Here is an 18,244-nt window from a genome sequence, read left to right as displayed (position 1 = left end):
AAAGTCTCTCATTAGGGTAATATTTTCATACACCCCTCCCCAATTTTCCACTGCAACAACTCTGTATTAAGCACCACTAAACACTCATGTCTCAGGTGGAATACACTACTGTAAAGTCTTTTACAGCTTATTTGCTCTTTCCATATTTATTACTTTAGCCCTACCATCTCCCAAGATCACCTCATTCTTTTTTCTTTTTTTTTCTGATATCATCACTCCCAACCCCCATTTTTCCTCCTTTCTGTACCACAAACTAAAGCTTCCCTGTCTTATTGAGTCATTACTATTTATCTTAGTCCCAATGACACACATTGTATTTGGTTGTCTCTCTTTTAGATAATCCTCTATCTCTCATTCAGCCAGTGCAATTTCATCTAAGTTAATGTATGTTATATTTAAACTCTTAACACTGTTTTCTCTTATTTTCCTTACCTCTCATTTCCTCTGACAGTTTTTTTAGTTTCTAGGCTGTTGCTAGTAAAACTTGTTTTCTCCTGTTTTGCCTTCTCATTCTCCGTCAGTTTCATTGAATAGTTCCCTTATTCTCTTTCTTCTTCTGTGCCATACTTTTTTGTCCAAACATTCTTCAACTTTTCTTTGTGTGTTAATTTCCAAGTCTTATTGGTTCTCTTACGTATGTGTGTGTGCATGTGTTGTCTGTATACAATAAGGAGTAATGACAGTAATGACTGTGATAATGGTAATTGTAATTATAGCACTAGAAATAACAATGACACTTACAGTTATAATCTTAAAAAAAGATGGTGACAGTAATAATGGTGATGATGAACATGATGAAAGGAATTATGACGATGATTTTGATGAAGATGATGACAATGATTATGATATCAATGAATAAAGTTGTGACAATAATAACAATTATATTGTTGATGATAGTAAAGATGATAATGATGTTGATGATAATAATGATGATTATTATTATTATGGCCATGATGACAATCATAAAAATAATCTTATAATAATTGTGAACAAGAATCAAAATGCGTATAACAAACATAAAAGGGGCTAATGTACTGTCACTGATAACATGAATAACAAAGATAATGATAATGGTATTCACTGACGATTCTGTTACTGCTAACAATAAAACCACATACAACAGTGCACATGCAAGTGAAGATCAAAAGGCAATTACTTGCCTTTTGCTTTTCCTCTCTAGAGGTACCAAGAGCCCTTACAGTTACTAAGAACTTTCTTTTCACATATCACTGTGTTTTGTGTTTTCTTAAACACATAAAAAGAAATATGTGTGTGTGTTTTTTAGGGTGGGCTAGTTGGAACTGTCAAGGAGTTTGGTTCCCCTTCTTTTTCCTTTATTTTTCATTGTCTTTTTTCTCCGAGCCCCAACCTCCTAAATTGCCTGTGCATACCTGTGACCACATGCACTGATGACATATACAATCATAGTAACTAAAAAAGCTTGTAAAATATGAATAAAACTTCAATCTTGATGAGAATGATTATGATTGGGGGTGATAAGTGATGAGATAAATTTGCAGGAAATGAAGATTAGGGTTATCATGACAGAAGCATCAATGATGACAATGGTAATGTTAATGAAACTAATGATGATTATGTCAGTTATGATCATGTATAGTATACAAAAATTATATCAATGTGTTACCATAAGTAATGTAATCAAAACATTTTTAGTATCAAGGTCATTAAATGAATATTAATGGTTATATTAATGTTTATAATGTGATATTCAAAAATTGTAATAATGGCATAGCTTTAATATCAAGATTGTGTGACAGTAAAAATGAAAATAGATTAGTAAAATTATACCATTATAGCTAAATATAAGTTAAATGATAATGATACTAGTACAAATGATATTGATAATAGAGGTTGTGAGAAAAAGAAAATAAATTATACATATGTACCAGTAGTAGTAATAATAATAATGATAATAAAAATAATAATAATAATAATAATCACAGAACATACCAAAATGCCTTTTATACCTTGGTATGGGGGTGGGAGAAAAAAAAAAAAATCTTGCCTCCTCTGAAATGAAATGTCATTCCTGTCTCCCTGTCCACTGCTGAAGTCAAAGGCAATGCAGCAATACACAGCACCATAGCAAGACCAGACAGCTGCTTAATCACACCACAATTCTCCCACTTATCTGCTAAGAAATATACAGAAGAGACAAGAAGAAAATCCTTCAGGTTACATCATTTCCTCACCTATGTATAATCAATTTCCATTCATGCCTATCTTTTGTCCTCTCCCTTCTTAACTCACTATACATTCCTCTTCCATCCAATGCCTCTTTCATTCAATCCAACCACCTCATTCTCAGTCTCCCTCTCAAGTTCCCTCTATGTACTTTTAATTTTCACATTCCTCTTGCTAGTCTTTCTTCACTCATTCTTTTCATATGCCTAAATCATACATTCTTTGATCAACCCTATCTGCCAGCTCCCTTTCTGCCCCCTGTTCTCTGGATCATCTTTACATTTCTCACTCTATCCATCCTCATAACCTACATTACAGTATACTTCTTGGATATTTAATCTCAAACAAAGTTAGGCTTTTCTTTTCTGCCTTCTTCAAGTCTCTAGTCTGCTCCATACAGTATCATGAGCACAACCACAATCTTCTCTTTTGTATTCATCTGCAGATACCTATTTCCCACGACATTTTTCAATCCCCTGCCCCCTAGACATTTGCCTCCCTTACTTTAATTCCTCACCCTTCCATTCCTTGCTACATGTGCCCCTAAATACTTAAAACTTTCCATTTCTTCCAGCTCCTAAACCTTTAAACTTGCAACTCACTGCCACCATCACCCCTTACACACCTCATCACCTTACTTTTGCTCACATTCACTTTCATCTTTGTTCTCTCACATATCCTCCCAATTTCTGGTGTTTGGGATAATATATTTAACAATAATAATAATTCATCTGTACACCAAAAGGCCATTTTTCCTTTATAAGGGAGGTAGCCAGCTAAGGCATGCACCCACCCTTGCCCATCCAGCACCCATTTGTTTTTCCTTCCCTTTCATCTTAGCTCCATGTGGATGATGATGGCAATGATGATGATGATGATGATGATGATGATGATGATATTAATAATAACACATGCATATATAATAATAATGGTAAAAAATTAGGGAAGTATGGGTGGCCAAGTGGACTAGAGCAATATATCTGGAGGCAACAAACCAGAGGCAGGCAGATTGAAATTGAGAGTTAGATTGTGACACCAGTATGGGCATACCATATTAATTTCCTGAGCTCCAACAAAGGTTCTTAAACTTCGTCACCTTGCAGAGTATTTAATGGCTGAATGTTGAAAAAGTAATATTTCTGGGAAGGAACAAGGTGTGATTTTCACGTGATTAGTAGGAATGAATGAAGGGGTCACGTCTGATGGGAGTAAAATGGGTGAGGGAGTTCAAAGCTTAGCCATTTTACATTGTAGGTAATGGTGTAAAGTTGAAAGAGAAACTGTGTTGAAAAATAAATAAACAAATAAAAACATTTATGAAAAAAACATACATACATACATATGTATATATATATATATATATATATATATATATATATATATGTACATATACATATATATACATATATATATATATATATGTATATATATATATATATATATATATATATATATATATAGACACACCAAGGGGTCTTTTCCCTTTACCAGGGAGGTAGTAAAAATTAAAAGGCATAATTCCACTCCCACCCATTTCACTTCCATTCACCACCCTCCCTCTCATCTTGGCTCATAGATGTCATTCCTGCATCTTGCCCATTGTCCTGGGTCAGAAGCAATGCGACAAGACACAGCACATCTATAGCAAGGCTGTTTCATTTAATCAGCAACTGCCCCCCCCGCCTCAGTCCCCTCATGCAGAAATGTTGAAGATGGGGAGAAATCTCTTCAGGCTGTGTCAAACCATCATTCACACATAACCACTACCTAGTCCCCACATCCCCCACCCACCCCCTTCCATTCATCACAGTACCATCCATGCACAGCCATTCTCCATTCATCCCTATCTTTTGCCCTCTCCTTTCCTTCCTTAACAGACATCCCCCTCTTGCTCTATGCCCCTTTCACCCCATCCATCCATCTCATCTTGATCGCCCCCTCATGTTCGCTCCATCCATCTCTGCCTTCCACATTTCTTTTACTAATCTTTTTTCACTCATTCTTTCCATGCATCCAAACAATTACAACACTATTTCATCAACTCTATTTCCCATTGACTTTTCCACCCCTGCTCTCCTCACCTCCTCATTTCTCACTATTCATCCATGTAACCACACTTCTCAGACATTTCATCTCGAACAGATTTACTCTTCCTCTCTTATGTGCCATGTCTCTGTCCCATGCAGTGCTGTTGGCACAATCACCCCTTCATACAATCTCCTCTCAGCATCCATTTCCAAATGTCTATTTTTCATTATATTTTTTAATCCCCCAAGGCATTTACTTTCTTCTCTCAATAAAATAAGACATAAGAATAGTACTTATAAAAACAAAGGAAAGGAAACTGTAGAAAAAAGAAAAAATATAATAATGAAAATTATAATTGCTATTATTGTTACTATATTATCTCTATCACAATTCTCATTATTACAAAATTTATTACTAACTTTATTATTACTATAAACATTATCATTATAATTATCAATATTATTAATAGTAGTGTCATTATTAATAGATTTGTTTTTATTATTGTTATTATTTCCATTATTATCATTGTATATTATAGTGAAAACAATATTAAAGATACTCATTATAGTGATGTAGTTTTGGTAATTCTTAAGATTTATACATCATATAACAACATAAATGTATGAAAAACAACAATTAATTATACAGTTGTTCTAATATATATATGATCCTCTTGGTGATGGTAATGTTAATGAAGGTAATCACAAAAAGTAAATACAATGACAATGATAACTGCAGTAAAAAAAAAGTGTAATAGGAGATATAGTGTGTAATATTATCAAGTACATTATTGTCCAAAGCATTCACATATAACATTCCATTGACATGTCATTACCAAGTTTCACTCTTGCACTATATATATATATATATATATATATATATATATATATATATATATTTATCTAGCATCATTCCTTCATGTAATTCCTCACTGGTCCCTTCCGACAACTGGGGCATTCTGCCCTCCCGCAGTTGTTGGTTTCTTCTTTACTGGGGAGCTATGCCATCCTCCAGCTGTGTGCTGTTATTGGTTGCTGACTCTTCGTTGCCATGGTTTGGACTAGGTGTCTTTCCTACCAGGTAGTAGGTCATGAGGTCACCTTTACCCTTGACGGCAATTAGTCCTCGCTGCTCGAAGACGTACCCAAAGTGTTTAAGGATCTTGGTTGTTTCCTCAGTGACCTGTGGTACAGCAAGGATACATTTATGGAGGGTGGCTTCCTGGCAATAAGTAATATTGTATTACTAATACAGCAATTATGTCCATGTTATTTCTTGTGGATTCTTTTATGACAGGTTAGAATTGCTCTACTTTTGAGAAAGAAGGAACCTATCCCTGGCACCTGACTTTGGCTGTAAGACCTTGCCAATGAATTTACATACCCCATATATTTTGGCGGATAAGACAACATTTGAATAATAAAAAGAGTTTGTCCTATATGGCAGATACAAAAACAGTGACCTAGGTTCAACAACCTGTTACCACTACAGACAATAGTCTACACATGGTATTTACCTCATTATATGCATCACTGATAACATACTGACAATTCAAATGACTTACAGGTAATACATTAAGGTAGGTACTTCATTACTGGTAACACATTCAAGGTATTCAAACTATGGTATTTGATTCATTGTACTGCTATATCACTGTCTCAGTTGTTTGGTGCTCACTGGCCTAAACTTCACCGAAGATGGTTTGGTAGTTTGGGGGTCATCTCATAGCATTGATATCAGCTAAACCAATGAAGGTTAGACTGAAACTTGGGGGTTGTCTTATTTGAAAGATGCCCTTATCCGCCAAAATATATGGTAGTCATTCGTCTCGCCTTCCCCTTCACCTTCTGAACCACAGTATGCAACACATATCTTCTAAGACCTATAGCCCAGGCTTAGAATACCCATCCCAAAAACTCCCACATCATGTTATTCACCTGAATGCACCCAGCCTTGCCCGTGCTCTCCATCCGTGAGGCAACGTTGACGGTGTTTCCCCAGATGTCATAATGAGGTTTGCGAGCACCAATAACCCCTGCAGTGATGGGTCCATGGTTGATGCCTGAAATAGCAACAGCAGCACATAAGAACAACCCATAGTATGTCAGTACCAAAGACAAGCAAAGGCTTGGGTGGGGAGTGTTAGAACAAGACTTCATATGAAGATTGACAAATATCAGCACCACAGGAAGTGGCAAGAGCAGATCACAGGAATAGATGACGAGGGGGGAAGAGATAATGTCCTCCTTCCATCATCTCTGTTACTGCTTGAAGGCTTGTTTCATGGACACTAATCAAGTTTTGGGTGGGTCCATGTACTTACCCATCCGCAGCACAAAGTGGTTAAAACTCTGCTCATTGATGGATTGCAGGGCACGAACCAATTCAAAAGCAAAGTCAACCAGGAGTGCCAGATGTGCCCATCGCACCTTGACAGGATCATCCTCCTATGGGAGGAGAGAAGAGGTCAGAATTCAAGTGATGGTGGCTCAACAAAATACTAATCTACAGCAACTTATTATATATTTAAATATATGATCTAATGTGTTATGTCTATGTTCATGATGGCCAAAAATACAGGTAGGGTGTTAATCTACCTGTTCTGGGTCACTAAGAGTAAAGAAGTTGAAGGTTCATATGCTTGATCAGTAAATGAGGAGAGCTAAAGCTGGTGGCGAGCATATAAATTTCCTTATACAGAAACTTCAGAGAAAGTAGAAGGGGACAGAATGTGTTTTATTAAGGAAGCTAGGTATTCAAAGAATTCTGTAGAGTCTAGGTTAGGCAAGATATATACAGTACATTGGAAGAATGAATATTTGTTTTGAGCCAGCTGGGTTGAAACTTGGACAATTCAAACTAGGGAACATGAAATAATGAGATCATTGTGTGCATATACATAACAGCCAATTCCAGATCAGAAATTACTATCTGCATGTACAATTTCAGAGTTAGATTAAGAAGGCAAAGAGGAGGCATCTCATAGAGAGGAAATTTAAGTGGAAGTCATGAATATTGCAGGAATGAATAACAGAGAACCAAAGAGTACATCAGTCTATGAATACTGCATGAATGAATAGTTGCCGCATTTTTTCCTTGTTATGTATAAGTTGGCCAGCTTGACTTTGAGTATTATTCCTCTGAAGAAGCCACTCAGGGGAAACTAGTTAGGAATAAATGTATTTCCCTCAGCCTGAGTTCCCTTTACCACCTATCCACATTTGTCACAATGTTCACACATTATAGCTTACAGCAAGCTTTGGAGACAAATCCTATGGGAGGCCTCAGCTTCCCATGTGACGCATGGCAATTTTTTTTAGCCAATTTTTTGGAAAAAGTGTGTTATACATGCCATAAAATATAGTAAATGAATTTAAAGTGAAATTTGATAATTAGAAATACAGAAATAGATCCCACATACATGGCTCATATATATATATATATATATATTATATATATATATATATATATATATATATAACAGATGCAGGAATTAATTACTGTACATGAATAGCACTTACCTCAATTTCCTTTGACAAGTTGAGACCACTTGCAGCCATGTAAGTGGACCCTATGGTTTTAATCTTGATGATGTCTTTAAACTGTGGTAGCTCCAGCAGCTGTGGAATGGTAAAGGAGAAGAGTGAGTGGAAGAGAAACCTCATTCAGGAGTAACTTGATTCTGCTAAAGGTCTTACTATAAAGCATGACCATTTTAACATGTTACCATGCTCCTCCAGGCTTAATAAAGTTTCTGAATACATCATCCTCATGAAAGGGTTAATGAAGATAGCATAGCTCTTCTTCAAAAATTATGTTCCTTAAGCTAAATAAAATAATTTGGCATCAACCAGAATAGAATCTCTAAAGAGTATCATTCTAATGGAGAAGTTAAGTGTTATTGTCCACATCCTGCTCTTCTCTCCCTGTATTTCACACACACACATACTGTACAGCACATGTAGACAGACTTTACTTGACAACCCAAGCCAACCTCCACTTATGAACTTGTGACAAGTGACATAAGACCAGGGACTGCTATCATTCACGTGTAGGCTGACCATCAGGAAGTCCACTCCTGAACCCTATGATTCCTTACTTTGTTCTGTAATACAGTGTATTGCCCTCTGGCATTTCATTTCTACTGACTGCCTCCATATGACTTTTCTCTCTCTTGCTTTCATCATCAAAGCCTCTCAATTACACATAACAGTCAGCACAGCTATTGGTCTATTATCTTTCTTTCATTGCTTCCAGACATCTTTTCATTTTTCCATACTTCTTTCAGGGCTTCTTCTACCTTCTCCCCTTGTTTCATTATATGATTAATTTCTTCCTCCAGTACTTCAACTTCATGTATATCCATTCCCAAATACATGTATCTATAACTTTCTACTTGCTCAATTTATTTCCTTGCCATACAACTGTGTATACACATTGTAATCTCCACTCTTGGACACCATCAGTAGATTATTTGTTGATACATTACTTCTGAGGTTTCTCCTGCAACAAATCTTATTATACCCAATGAATTCTCAACACTCATATTTCCAAAGCTGAATAGAATCTATAGAATGTCACTGGTGAGGAGCAGATTTAGTAAAAGCATTATGCTGCTAAAGAGCAAAGCGGTAAAGGTTCTTACCCCATCAAAGTCCGATATGACTTCATTGAGGAACCGTAAGCATTCGAGCCCCTGGTTGTTGACTGATTCCTCGGAATAGAAATCTGGAAAAAAAAAGTTAAGTGAAAACAAATGGTTACCTGAACATGATGATGTACTTTAAGAAAGCTGTTTTGGCTAAGGACTAGGGACTAGAAGCAGTCAGTGGAAGTGGAAACTGGTCTGAAAAGGTATTTGTTTTTAGTATTATGTCAGTCATAACCAGTGCTTGTGTCCTTGGGGACAATGTTGCACTGAAGAGGCAGAATCTTGGAGATAGTAAAGGAGAGATTTAAGAAGGACAGTAGAATGGAGGGATAGTAGTCAAAATTATCATAATTTTTTTGGAAGAAGAGATTAGTCTCCAATCATAAAAGAATCATAAGTAATTCTGGTCTATAGGGGTATCACTGAATTCTGAAAGAGTCTCTTGTTAGTAGTACCCCACCTCAGGACACATTTTGTTTCTTTGATGAATAAATTTGTCTACAGCCAAAATAAAATAAGTCCTCTTATTCACAATTTGATAGTGGAGGCAGAGTCCTAGAAAATAAATCAAAAACACTTCTAGACTATTCAAAGAAGATATAAGAAGTACAACTGACTTCACTTCTAAGTGATAGCTGACATCTTTTGTGAAGCTGTAGCAAATGTATTTTTTATACTGAACATTTGTGATACAAAATCTCATAAAATACACAAAAGTTTAAAATCTAAGTTCTCAAATATATAATGCCTACAGCTCTCTGAAGGTAATCAACCACTGTAATGTTTATATGTGGAGGCAACTGTACATGTGTGGAGTGGAGGGTTATGAACCAAGTATAATCTATTCAATTAAACATAGGGTATTAAAAAGATGAGAATGTTACATCAGGTAATGACAGAGGGTTGTGAATATTGGAAAATGTGGGAGATCAGTTCTCAATATCTAAAGTCAGTGAGAAAAGGAAGTTTTTTTTTTCTAGACAAGGAATATTTAAGAAGGTAAAGCTCTTCTATGAGAGAGATCCTTCTCACAACATGATTAATCTCTTCCATACAAGTCAAATTCTCACGTGCAGCATCGGATGCCATATGTATGATGCATCACAATAATTTTTGTTATGAAATATAAAGTTGCTGACGTATCACTCGTTCTCTTTCATGCTGAGTAATAAAAAACACATAAAATGTGATCAAACTTGTTCACAAAATTCGGGGATAACTCAGCTACAACTACAAAATAAATATAATCAAAAAGACGACACCGGCATCCTTGTATACTCATAATGCCTACGTAGGCATCATCGTATCAAAGGAGTTAAGTAACTCATGCATGTTATAAAGGATTTCTCGAAGCTAAGTAAAATTCACCTGACATTCAACAAATTTCTTGAAGTGGTCAGAATTTCAAAGGATTCGACAGAAATGGTGTTTTATTTTGAATCCATGGATGAACAAAGGCTTAACTAAGACGAATAAAATCTGCAGGCATTTGGTGGAACAAAATTTCTAAAATGGGCAGAATGCATATAAATATATATATATATATGTGTGTGTGTAACCCTACAGTACCAAACAGTTCCACGAGGGAGCAGTTTGTGGGTACCTAGCGATTTTATTGAGGGTTGAAAAGTGGTCTATCCAGGAGGCCAAAGAACGGGAACACATGGGGCACAGGGTATGCGAGAGACCAGGTCCTGTGTACCAGAGGCTCTCCTGAGAAGTTGGGCATAGCGATGTTATTCAGTGTTGAAAAGTGATTCCTCCAGGAGGCAAAAGAGCAGCAACACATAAGGCAAGGGGTCCTGTGTACTAGAGGCTTGATGCTCACCTGAGAAGTTGGGCATGGAGGCAAAGAGGACGCCGACTTCTTCGTAGCTCTGGGAGTAAAGCTCGTCGTGCTTCTTGTGGCGGATCCCCATGAAGTGTGTGGCCACATGGGGAGGGAGGATGTTGTATACAAGAGCCTCGTTCCTTTGCCGGATGTCCGCCGCCCGTTCTCGCTGTTCCTCGACTTCGCGTCGCCAAAGGTAGAGAACGCGCGAAGTTTTCTCCGTCTGCGTAGGAGGAGGAGGAAATGGCAATAGGAGAGAGATAACTGGTGGAGGGAGGTGGGGAGTGGTTTACCCTCGATTAATTTCCTTTTGACTGAGGAAATATTATTTCGCCACATCCCGTCATTTTCAATAATGTTCCAATAGTTACACGAGGTGAAATAGTGAGAGTAATACGAACAGTACGTTATTATATATATATATATATATATATATATATATATATATATATATATATATATATATATATATATATATATCAGAGGCGACTCCAGGTCATCAACGTCACTCGGGCTCATCACAGATTTCGCCTAAGACACATGCATAAATGAAGGTAAGAGACGTAATGCACACCGTAGACTTTTACCTCTACCAAGCTAATACGTATTAGCCCGAGTTACTGGACAGTTTTCCGTTCCTTTAAGAATATTGTATAATTTAAATCTTTCTTACATTAGAATTTAAATCCTAAGCTCTGTAGAAATCTATTGTTTCAAGGAAACATTGAATTTGAATTACTTTTAATTCTTACAATTATAGATAACTTGGGCCGGTAAGCTCTGAGCCCGAGCGCATCATCAACTCAAGAGATGCCAGTTAGTCTTTTACCCAGCTTACCAAGCTAATTTGTATTAGCCCGAGTTACTGGACAGTTTTCCGTTCCTTTAAGAATATTGTAGAATTGAGATATTTCATACATTGGAATTTAAATCCTAAGCTCTGTAGAAATCTATTGTTTCAAGGAAACATTGAATTTGAATTATTTTTAAATTCTTACAATTATAGATAACAACAAGGCTGTAAGCTTTGAGCCCGAGCGGCGGAGGCAGGATCCGGAAAAGCTCTGATTGGCCGAGCCGAGAAGCAGCTCGACTATCATTGGGTGACGAGTCAGGCGTGTTATATAGGAGCAATATTTATATTCTGACACAGCCCACCTAGAGTAGACGAATCCCAGACGCTGAACGAAAATATATGAACTGTGGCCAGGCGAAATAAATGGAGCCCGAGCTAACTGGCTGTAATTACATGTTCATTTTAGAAAATCTAATACTCGGGCTAAGCCCGAGTAGCCTGACGGCCGGAGTCGCCACTGATATATATATATATAAATATATATATATATATATATATATATATATATATATATATATATATATATATATATATACAGTAAACCCTCAATATAACGGATCTCGATATACTGGATATTGGATATAACGGACAAAATATCTGACCGGACAAACCCTCGCTATAACGGATTTTCATCCGTTATAGTGAGGGATCCTCGGTTATAACGGATCTTTGGATATAACGACAGATCCCTGTCCCCATATCGTCCGTTATATCGAGGGTTTACTGCAATTTCTAATCCTACTAATTTCTAATACCGGACAAACTTCGGGATAAAACGGATCTGTCCGGCATTTCCATTCGATACAACGGATCCTCGATTATAAAGGATCTTTGGATATAACGACGGACCCCTGTCCCCATATCGTCCGTTATATCGAGGGTTTACTGTATACAATATATATATATATATATACATACATACACATGTATGTAATCAGGCCCGGCCGTCACGAAACTTTGAATTCGAGACCCTCTGAGCGATCTGCTACTAGCGAATTGTTCCATAATACATACACACATCTATATACCAATTTTTCCCCACTTACCAGGGAGGCAGCCAAAGTCAAAAGGCATAATTCCACTCCTACCCATTCCACTTCCATCCACCACCCTTTCCTCCCTCTCATCTTGGCTCCTCCTGGATGACGGGTCATCCCTGCATCTCGTCCACTGCCCTGGGTCAGAAGCAATGCAGCAAGACACAGTACATCTACAGCAAACCGCTTCACTTAATCGGCGACCCCTCCCCTTTTCCGTCCTCTTATGCAGAAAAATAGCAGACTGGGAGGAATACCTTCGGGCTGCGCCCAATTATCATTCACAGATAACCACTCCCCTAACCCTTTCCTCCATCCCCCACCCACTCCCTTGCATCTATATACAGTCATTCTCCACTCACCCCATCTCCATGCATATACATACATACATATTTTATATATATATATATATATATATATATATATACATTTGCGTGTGTGTCCTTTTTTGTGTGTCTGTGTTGTCGGGACTTCACCAGTAAGAGAGAAACTCGATCCCAAAAGTAAACAAGAAAGGGACATCCACTTATCTAAATGAAAAGACATACAATATTTCTTTTTCTTCTCTTTCATATATTCACTCGCATAAGAGAAACAAATTCTTAAATGGACAAATTATTTTCTACAGAGTTCTTCTCAGAGACAGAATAAAAGGCAAATATCATTTATGATATTATCTTATCTATATACTAAGGCACCTGGTCCAGCATCCATTATTCCCTCTCACCCTTCTGACATCAAGAATTTATTTGAGATAACCTAAATGTTTGTTTTCAAAGGGAACATTGAAAAGAAACTTCTCCTTTCTGTGTGACATACGCAAAAAGTTATCTATAAAAAATTGGGTTCAAGACATTTTAACAAATTGAAAAACTACGGAAGTCGTAGTTCTTTTATTTGACATCGATTACGAGAATGAGGAGATTGTTACATTATTTTTATTCATATATATTTTATTCATTATTCTTAATTTATCTATGTATTTTGTCCTGCGACCAATGCAAGGGGAAATGGTACCAAAATTATCAAGACAGAGAAAACTGTTATTAAAAGCGGGCAAATGTATCCTCCGCACCCAAGAAGAATATATGCAAGGTAGACGCCATGACAATATGATATATGCAATCAAACTATGAACTTTAAACCTTTAAAGCTGAACATCACAACAAAAGACAGTGTCTGCTCAATTCAGACGGTACATTTTAGCTTAGGGCTCTATACTCAGTTCAAACCCCAGACTGATAAATAGATACATAGATATTTAAGTAAATATGTACTTATTGAAGATAGATTTGATTACTGTAGATTATTTGCACTGGTGAATGTTATAAAAAAAACTGTCTTCAATATTTTGATCAATATAAGTATATGTATGTATATATATATATATATATATAATCAATATAAGTATATGTATGTATATATATATATATATATATATATATATATTATTCTTCATCGTCGTACCCGCCATGATGACGTCATGTCGTTCGAAAGGTCTGACGTCTTTGAACTCTGTCGTGTCATTAGAAGTTAACATTTTCTATCAAATCTTCTTTTTCTGTATCGGTGTCATGTAAAACCTATTTAAATTTGACTAATAATAAAACTTGGCGATAGGATTTATTCTATAAACTATACCAGCCACTCACTGACATCATCTGATGCATTTGCGTCAAATGGATACCATTTTTGTAATTTCAAAATTTATCTTTGTACAGCAAGACCATGGATACAAATGGTATGGCAAGAATAATAACCTGTAAATTATCAGTAGACATATAGGCGTTTTGAAAAGAAGAAAAAAGTAAGAATAAGTAAATAAATTTTCATGTAAATTCACATATCAGAACAAGCTGTCATAAAATACGTTTAATAGTTTTGATTAAAAAATCATTATAATGTCGACCACAACAACACACCTACACTCATTTAAATCTCGATGAAAAATAAAAATTATAATAAATTCTGAAACATATACTAAATTCTAGAACTAGGGAATCTCCAACATTTGAAATGAAAAGTTCTGAAACCTAGAAGGTTCTTGATAATAGAAACACTTTCTAATATTTGTTCCCAATATTGGAGAGTTCCAAATTTGATTCGACGTACCTGTCGATTAAGGACGACGAAGATGAGAAGTATGAGTGACAGTTCAAGCGACAAGCTCACACTGTCCAGGATCAGGCTGGAACCACAAAATAAAACAATTAGATAAATAAAACAAACGAATAACTAATAAATATAGATATTGATCAAATAAATCAAGTTACACACACCAAAAACTAGATAATTCAATACTTCAAATCAGGTGCACTACACGTAGAGAGAGGGAGGGGGAGGGAGTGAGTGAGTGAGGGAGGGAGGAAATTATGACACCTTCCTCTTCTTCTTATCCCCCCTCTGTTTGCCTCACCTTCCCCCCCTCCTTTCTCTCCCACATCATACATCCCTCCCACACCCCCCTTGGGGAGCAGGTAGTCCCCCCCTCTCCCACCACCTTCCCCCCCTTTCCTGTTTCCTGTAGGCCCCCCCCCCTCACCTGTTTCCTCCGAGGTTTGGCAATACACCGGCTGTGTCCATTGGACGACGCATCACGACCAGGTTCATGACGCACTGAACTGCGACAATAGCCACCATCAGCCCCGTCTTGACCACGTGGCTGACCTATAGGGGCGGGGGTGGGGGGGAGAGTAACAGGAGAGAAGAGTTAGATTAGGTTAGATTAAATATTTCATGGGGATTCAAAACACACATCACAAACAGAAAGTGTACATAAACGTACTGGATATAATGGAATGGGAAAATGCTGGCTTTACACGCGCACACACACACACACACACACACACCGTGGCGCAGTAGGTAGAGTTCCCGAGTACCGCTACGGTGGTCCGGGTTCGAATCCCGCCAAGGGTTAAAATAATTTCAGTATCGCTGCGCTGCGGGTTGTTACTCCAACTCTCGTGAGCGGGGAGTTGGGTGTGTGTGTGCGTGTAAGGTCACAGCATTACCCATACATCGGTCATATACGAGCTCTGAGCTCTTTTTCGGGAAAGGAAATAGCTGTCGATCACGAGTCCAACACGTGATCCAAGACAATGGTGAATCACACACCACGAGCATAGTTCCCCTTCCCGTAAGATACAACTAGGTAGGTAATACACACACACACACACACACACACACACACACACACACACACACACACACACACACACGACTCGACGGCACAATGGTGGCGCTCGCAACCGCTACTACAGCGGTCAGAGTTCAAATCCCACTCAGGGCTGAAGTAATTTCAGTACCGCTGCGCTGCAAGTCATTACTCCAACTCTCGTGGGCGGGAAGTTGGATGTGTGTGTGCGTGTAAGGTCACAGCATTACCCGTAGATCGGTTATATATGAGCTCTGAGCTTTCATCCAGGAGGGTAATAGCTGTCGATCACGAGTCCAACACGTGATCCAAGACCATGGTGAATCACACACACACACACACGGTGGCGCAGTTGGTAGAACGATGAACTACTAGCATGGTGGTGCGCGTAGTGCTTGGTTCGAATCCTGCCCAGGGCCGAAATTAATTTCGGTACAGCTGCGCTTCGGGTCGTTACTCTGACTCTCGTGGGCGGGGAGTTGGGGGTGTGTGTGTGTGAAAGGTCATAGCATTACCCATAGATCGGACCTACGAGCTCTGAGCTCTCTTCCAGGAGGGAAATAGCTATCGATCACGAGTCGAACACGTGATCCAAAAGACCAAGAAAAGACCAAGTGAATACACACAAGTAATTTAAAAAGTTTAGATAAAATGAGATATGAAGACGGGACACCACGAGCATAGCTCCCCTTCCCGTAAAATACAACTAGGTAGATACACATATTGGAAATGGGCAATAGCAGCAAAAGGTCATCCTTAAACTTGGGAAATGAAGCCATTACACAAACAAAAGAGGAGAAAGATTTGGGAGTCTTGATAAAAGACAACCTGTCACCTGAAAGACATATCAACAGGATTGTGGGAGAGACGTATCTACTGCTGCAAAATATGATAGTGGCTTTTTACTATATGGATGAAGAGATGATGAAATAAAAATCATCGAGACCTTGATCCGTCCAAGACTGGAATATGCGTCAGTGGTATGGTCCCCCACATAGAGTGAAGGGTATGAGTAAGATCGAGAGAATACAAAAGGCAGCAACCAAATTAGTCCTCTGCTTGGAAGATAAACCATATGAGGAGTGACTAAAAGCATTGGGTCTGCCAACGTTGAAAGATCGAAGAGTAAGGGGTGATATGATTACAATATTCAGGTCACTAAAGGGATAGATTGCATTGAGATCTCCTGATTAAAGATGGGAGGGCTTTAAGAAAGACCACAAGTTGAAAGGAGGTGAAGAAATAGTTTTTCATATAGAGGCATAAATACTTGGAATATCTTAGAAGGTAATATAACCCAAGCTCAAACAATACACGAGTTCAAATCTAAATATGGTAATTGGAAATGAAGAATAGATTTAGTTGGAACTGTATATGAATTTCTGCCTAGGTATGATAAAACTGGAGAGTAGGAGACGGGACCCGACGAGCGTTGCTACCTTTCTGTATACTACAATTAGGCAAATATAATTAGGTAAATACACACGAAGACACACAAACAGAGGTAGAATTTGCTTATAACATAATCACAACACGCAAACACGCGGTCTACTCCGAAGAAGTTCATACAAATTAGGAAGCCATGTGAGCTTGTACAGCTGAAAACATGTGAACCCGAGACAGCTCACCGTTCTACTCTGAGAGCGATTAAGACGAACAATTGTATTACGTGTGTGCTTACTTTGAAGTAATATCACGTTGAAACACGTTAAGGAGGTGCCACATGTCACCAGCGGCGGTACGCGAGAATTCGAGTAAAAGTGAGATTTGCAAGAATCGTCGATATAAAACAATTATTTTTACGGATCAACGGTGCCATTAATGCTTTCTGATTTTGTAAATATTTAGATTGATTATTCTCCATGACCGCCTTAGAGATATATTTTTGGCTATCGGTACGTGTTTTTATATCATTAATATATATATATATATATATATATATATATATTATTTACATTATTATATTTTTTATTTATTCATTTATTTGTTTATTACTAATATGTTGTTTTTTTCGCATCCGACCTAGATATGGACCAAAAGGTCTCCTGTCGGCATGCTCCGCCTTTGTAATCCTTTGTGTGCGCGTGTGTGTGTGTAAGTGATTTTGTTCTGGCGAAAAGGGATTCAGGCGATTTTATTCAGGTGAAGGCGAGAGCGCTGCAGCTGTCCTCCTCCTCCTCCTCGTAGAGATTTTGTTTCCGCCGAGGGCAGGCAGGCAGGCGACTGAGTGTGTACAAGAAGGCCATTGGTCCACTGGACCTTAAGGACCTTCACGGAAGGTCCTCCTCTTATGGACGACGCCAGGCGATTTTATTCGGCTGAGGGGATGCCTCTGCATCAACGAGCCCTATGGGCTCTTTGAACAGCCCTCAATGAAGAGCCCCTTTTACGGAATTAAAGCCCATTTTGTAAAGAAGGAGCCCATTTTACGTCTTAGAGCCCAAATTAGCCCATTTTATGTAGAAAGAGCCCATTTTACGTC

General features: G+C 37.9%; 1 protein-coding gene across 1 annotated transcript in view; it reads right to left on the bottom strand.

Moving 5' to 3' along the window:
* Nucleotides 1–3,986: 3,986 nt before the first annotated feature.
* The window catches only part of LOC143019655 (adenylate cyclase type 3-like), a 708,772-nt gene continuing 694,514 nt past the window's right edge, over nucleotides 3,987–18,244 (bottom strand). Inside the window, exons 15-22 of the mRNA XM_076175551.1 lie at nucleotides 15,151–15,275; nucleotides 14,721–14,796; nucleotides 10,713–10,938; nucleotides 8,879–8,961; nucleotides 7,755–7,853; nucleotides 6,557–6,680; nucleotides 6,171–6,295; nucleotides 3,987–5,415 (exon numbers count right to left, since the gene is read on the bottom strand). Of these exons, the coding sequence (XP_076031666.1) occupies nucleotides 5,221–5,415; nucleotides 6,171–6,295; nucleotides 6,557–6,680; nucleotides 7,755–7,853; nucleotides 8,879–8,961; nucleotides 10,713–10,938; nucleotides 14,721–14,796; nucleotides 15,151–15,275 (1,053 nt within the window). The 3' untranslated portion in view covers nucleotides 3,987–5,220. The remainder of the gene's footprint in view (nucleotides 5,416–6,170; nucleotides 6,296–6,556; nucleotides 6,681–7,754; nucleotides 7,854–8,878; nucleotides 8,962–10,712; nucleotides 10,939–14,720; nucleotides 14,797–15,150; nucleotides 15,276–18,244) is intronic.

The sequence above is a fragment of the Oratosquilla oratoria genome, chromosome 37, assembly GCF_046742065.1.
Source record: "Oratosquilla oratoria isolate Oo_2021 chromosome 37, ASM4674206v1, whole genome shotgun sequence".
Classification (NCBI taxonomy): domain Eukaryota; kingdom Metazoa; phylum Arthropoda; class Malacostraca; order Stomatopoda; family Squillidae; genus Oratosquilla; species Oratosquilla oratoria.
The sequence above is the reverse complement of the archived record's forward strand: the minus strand, read 5'-3'. Positions and strand labels throughout refer to the sequence as shown.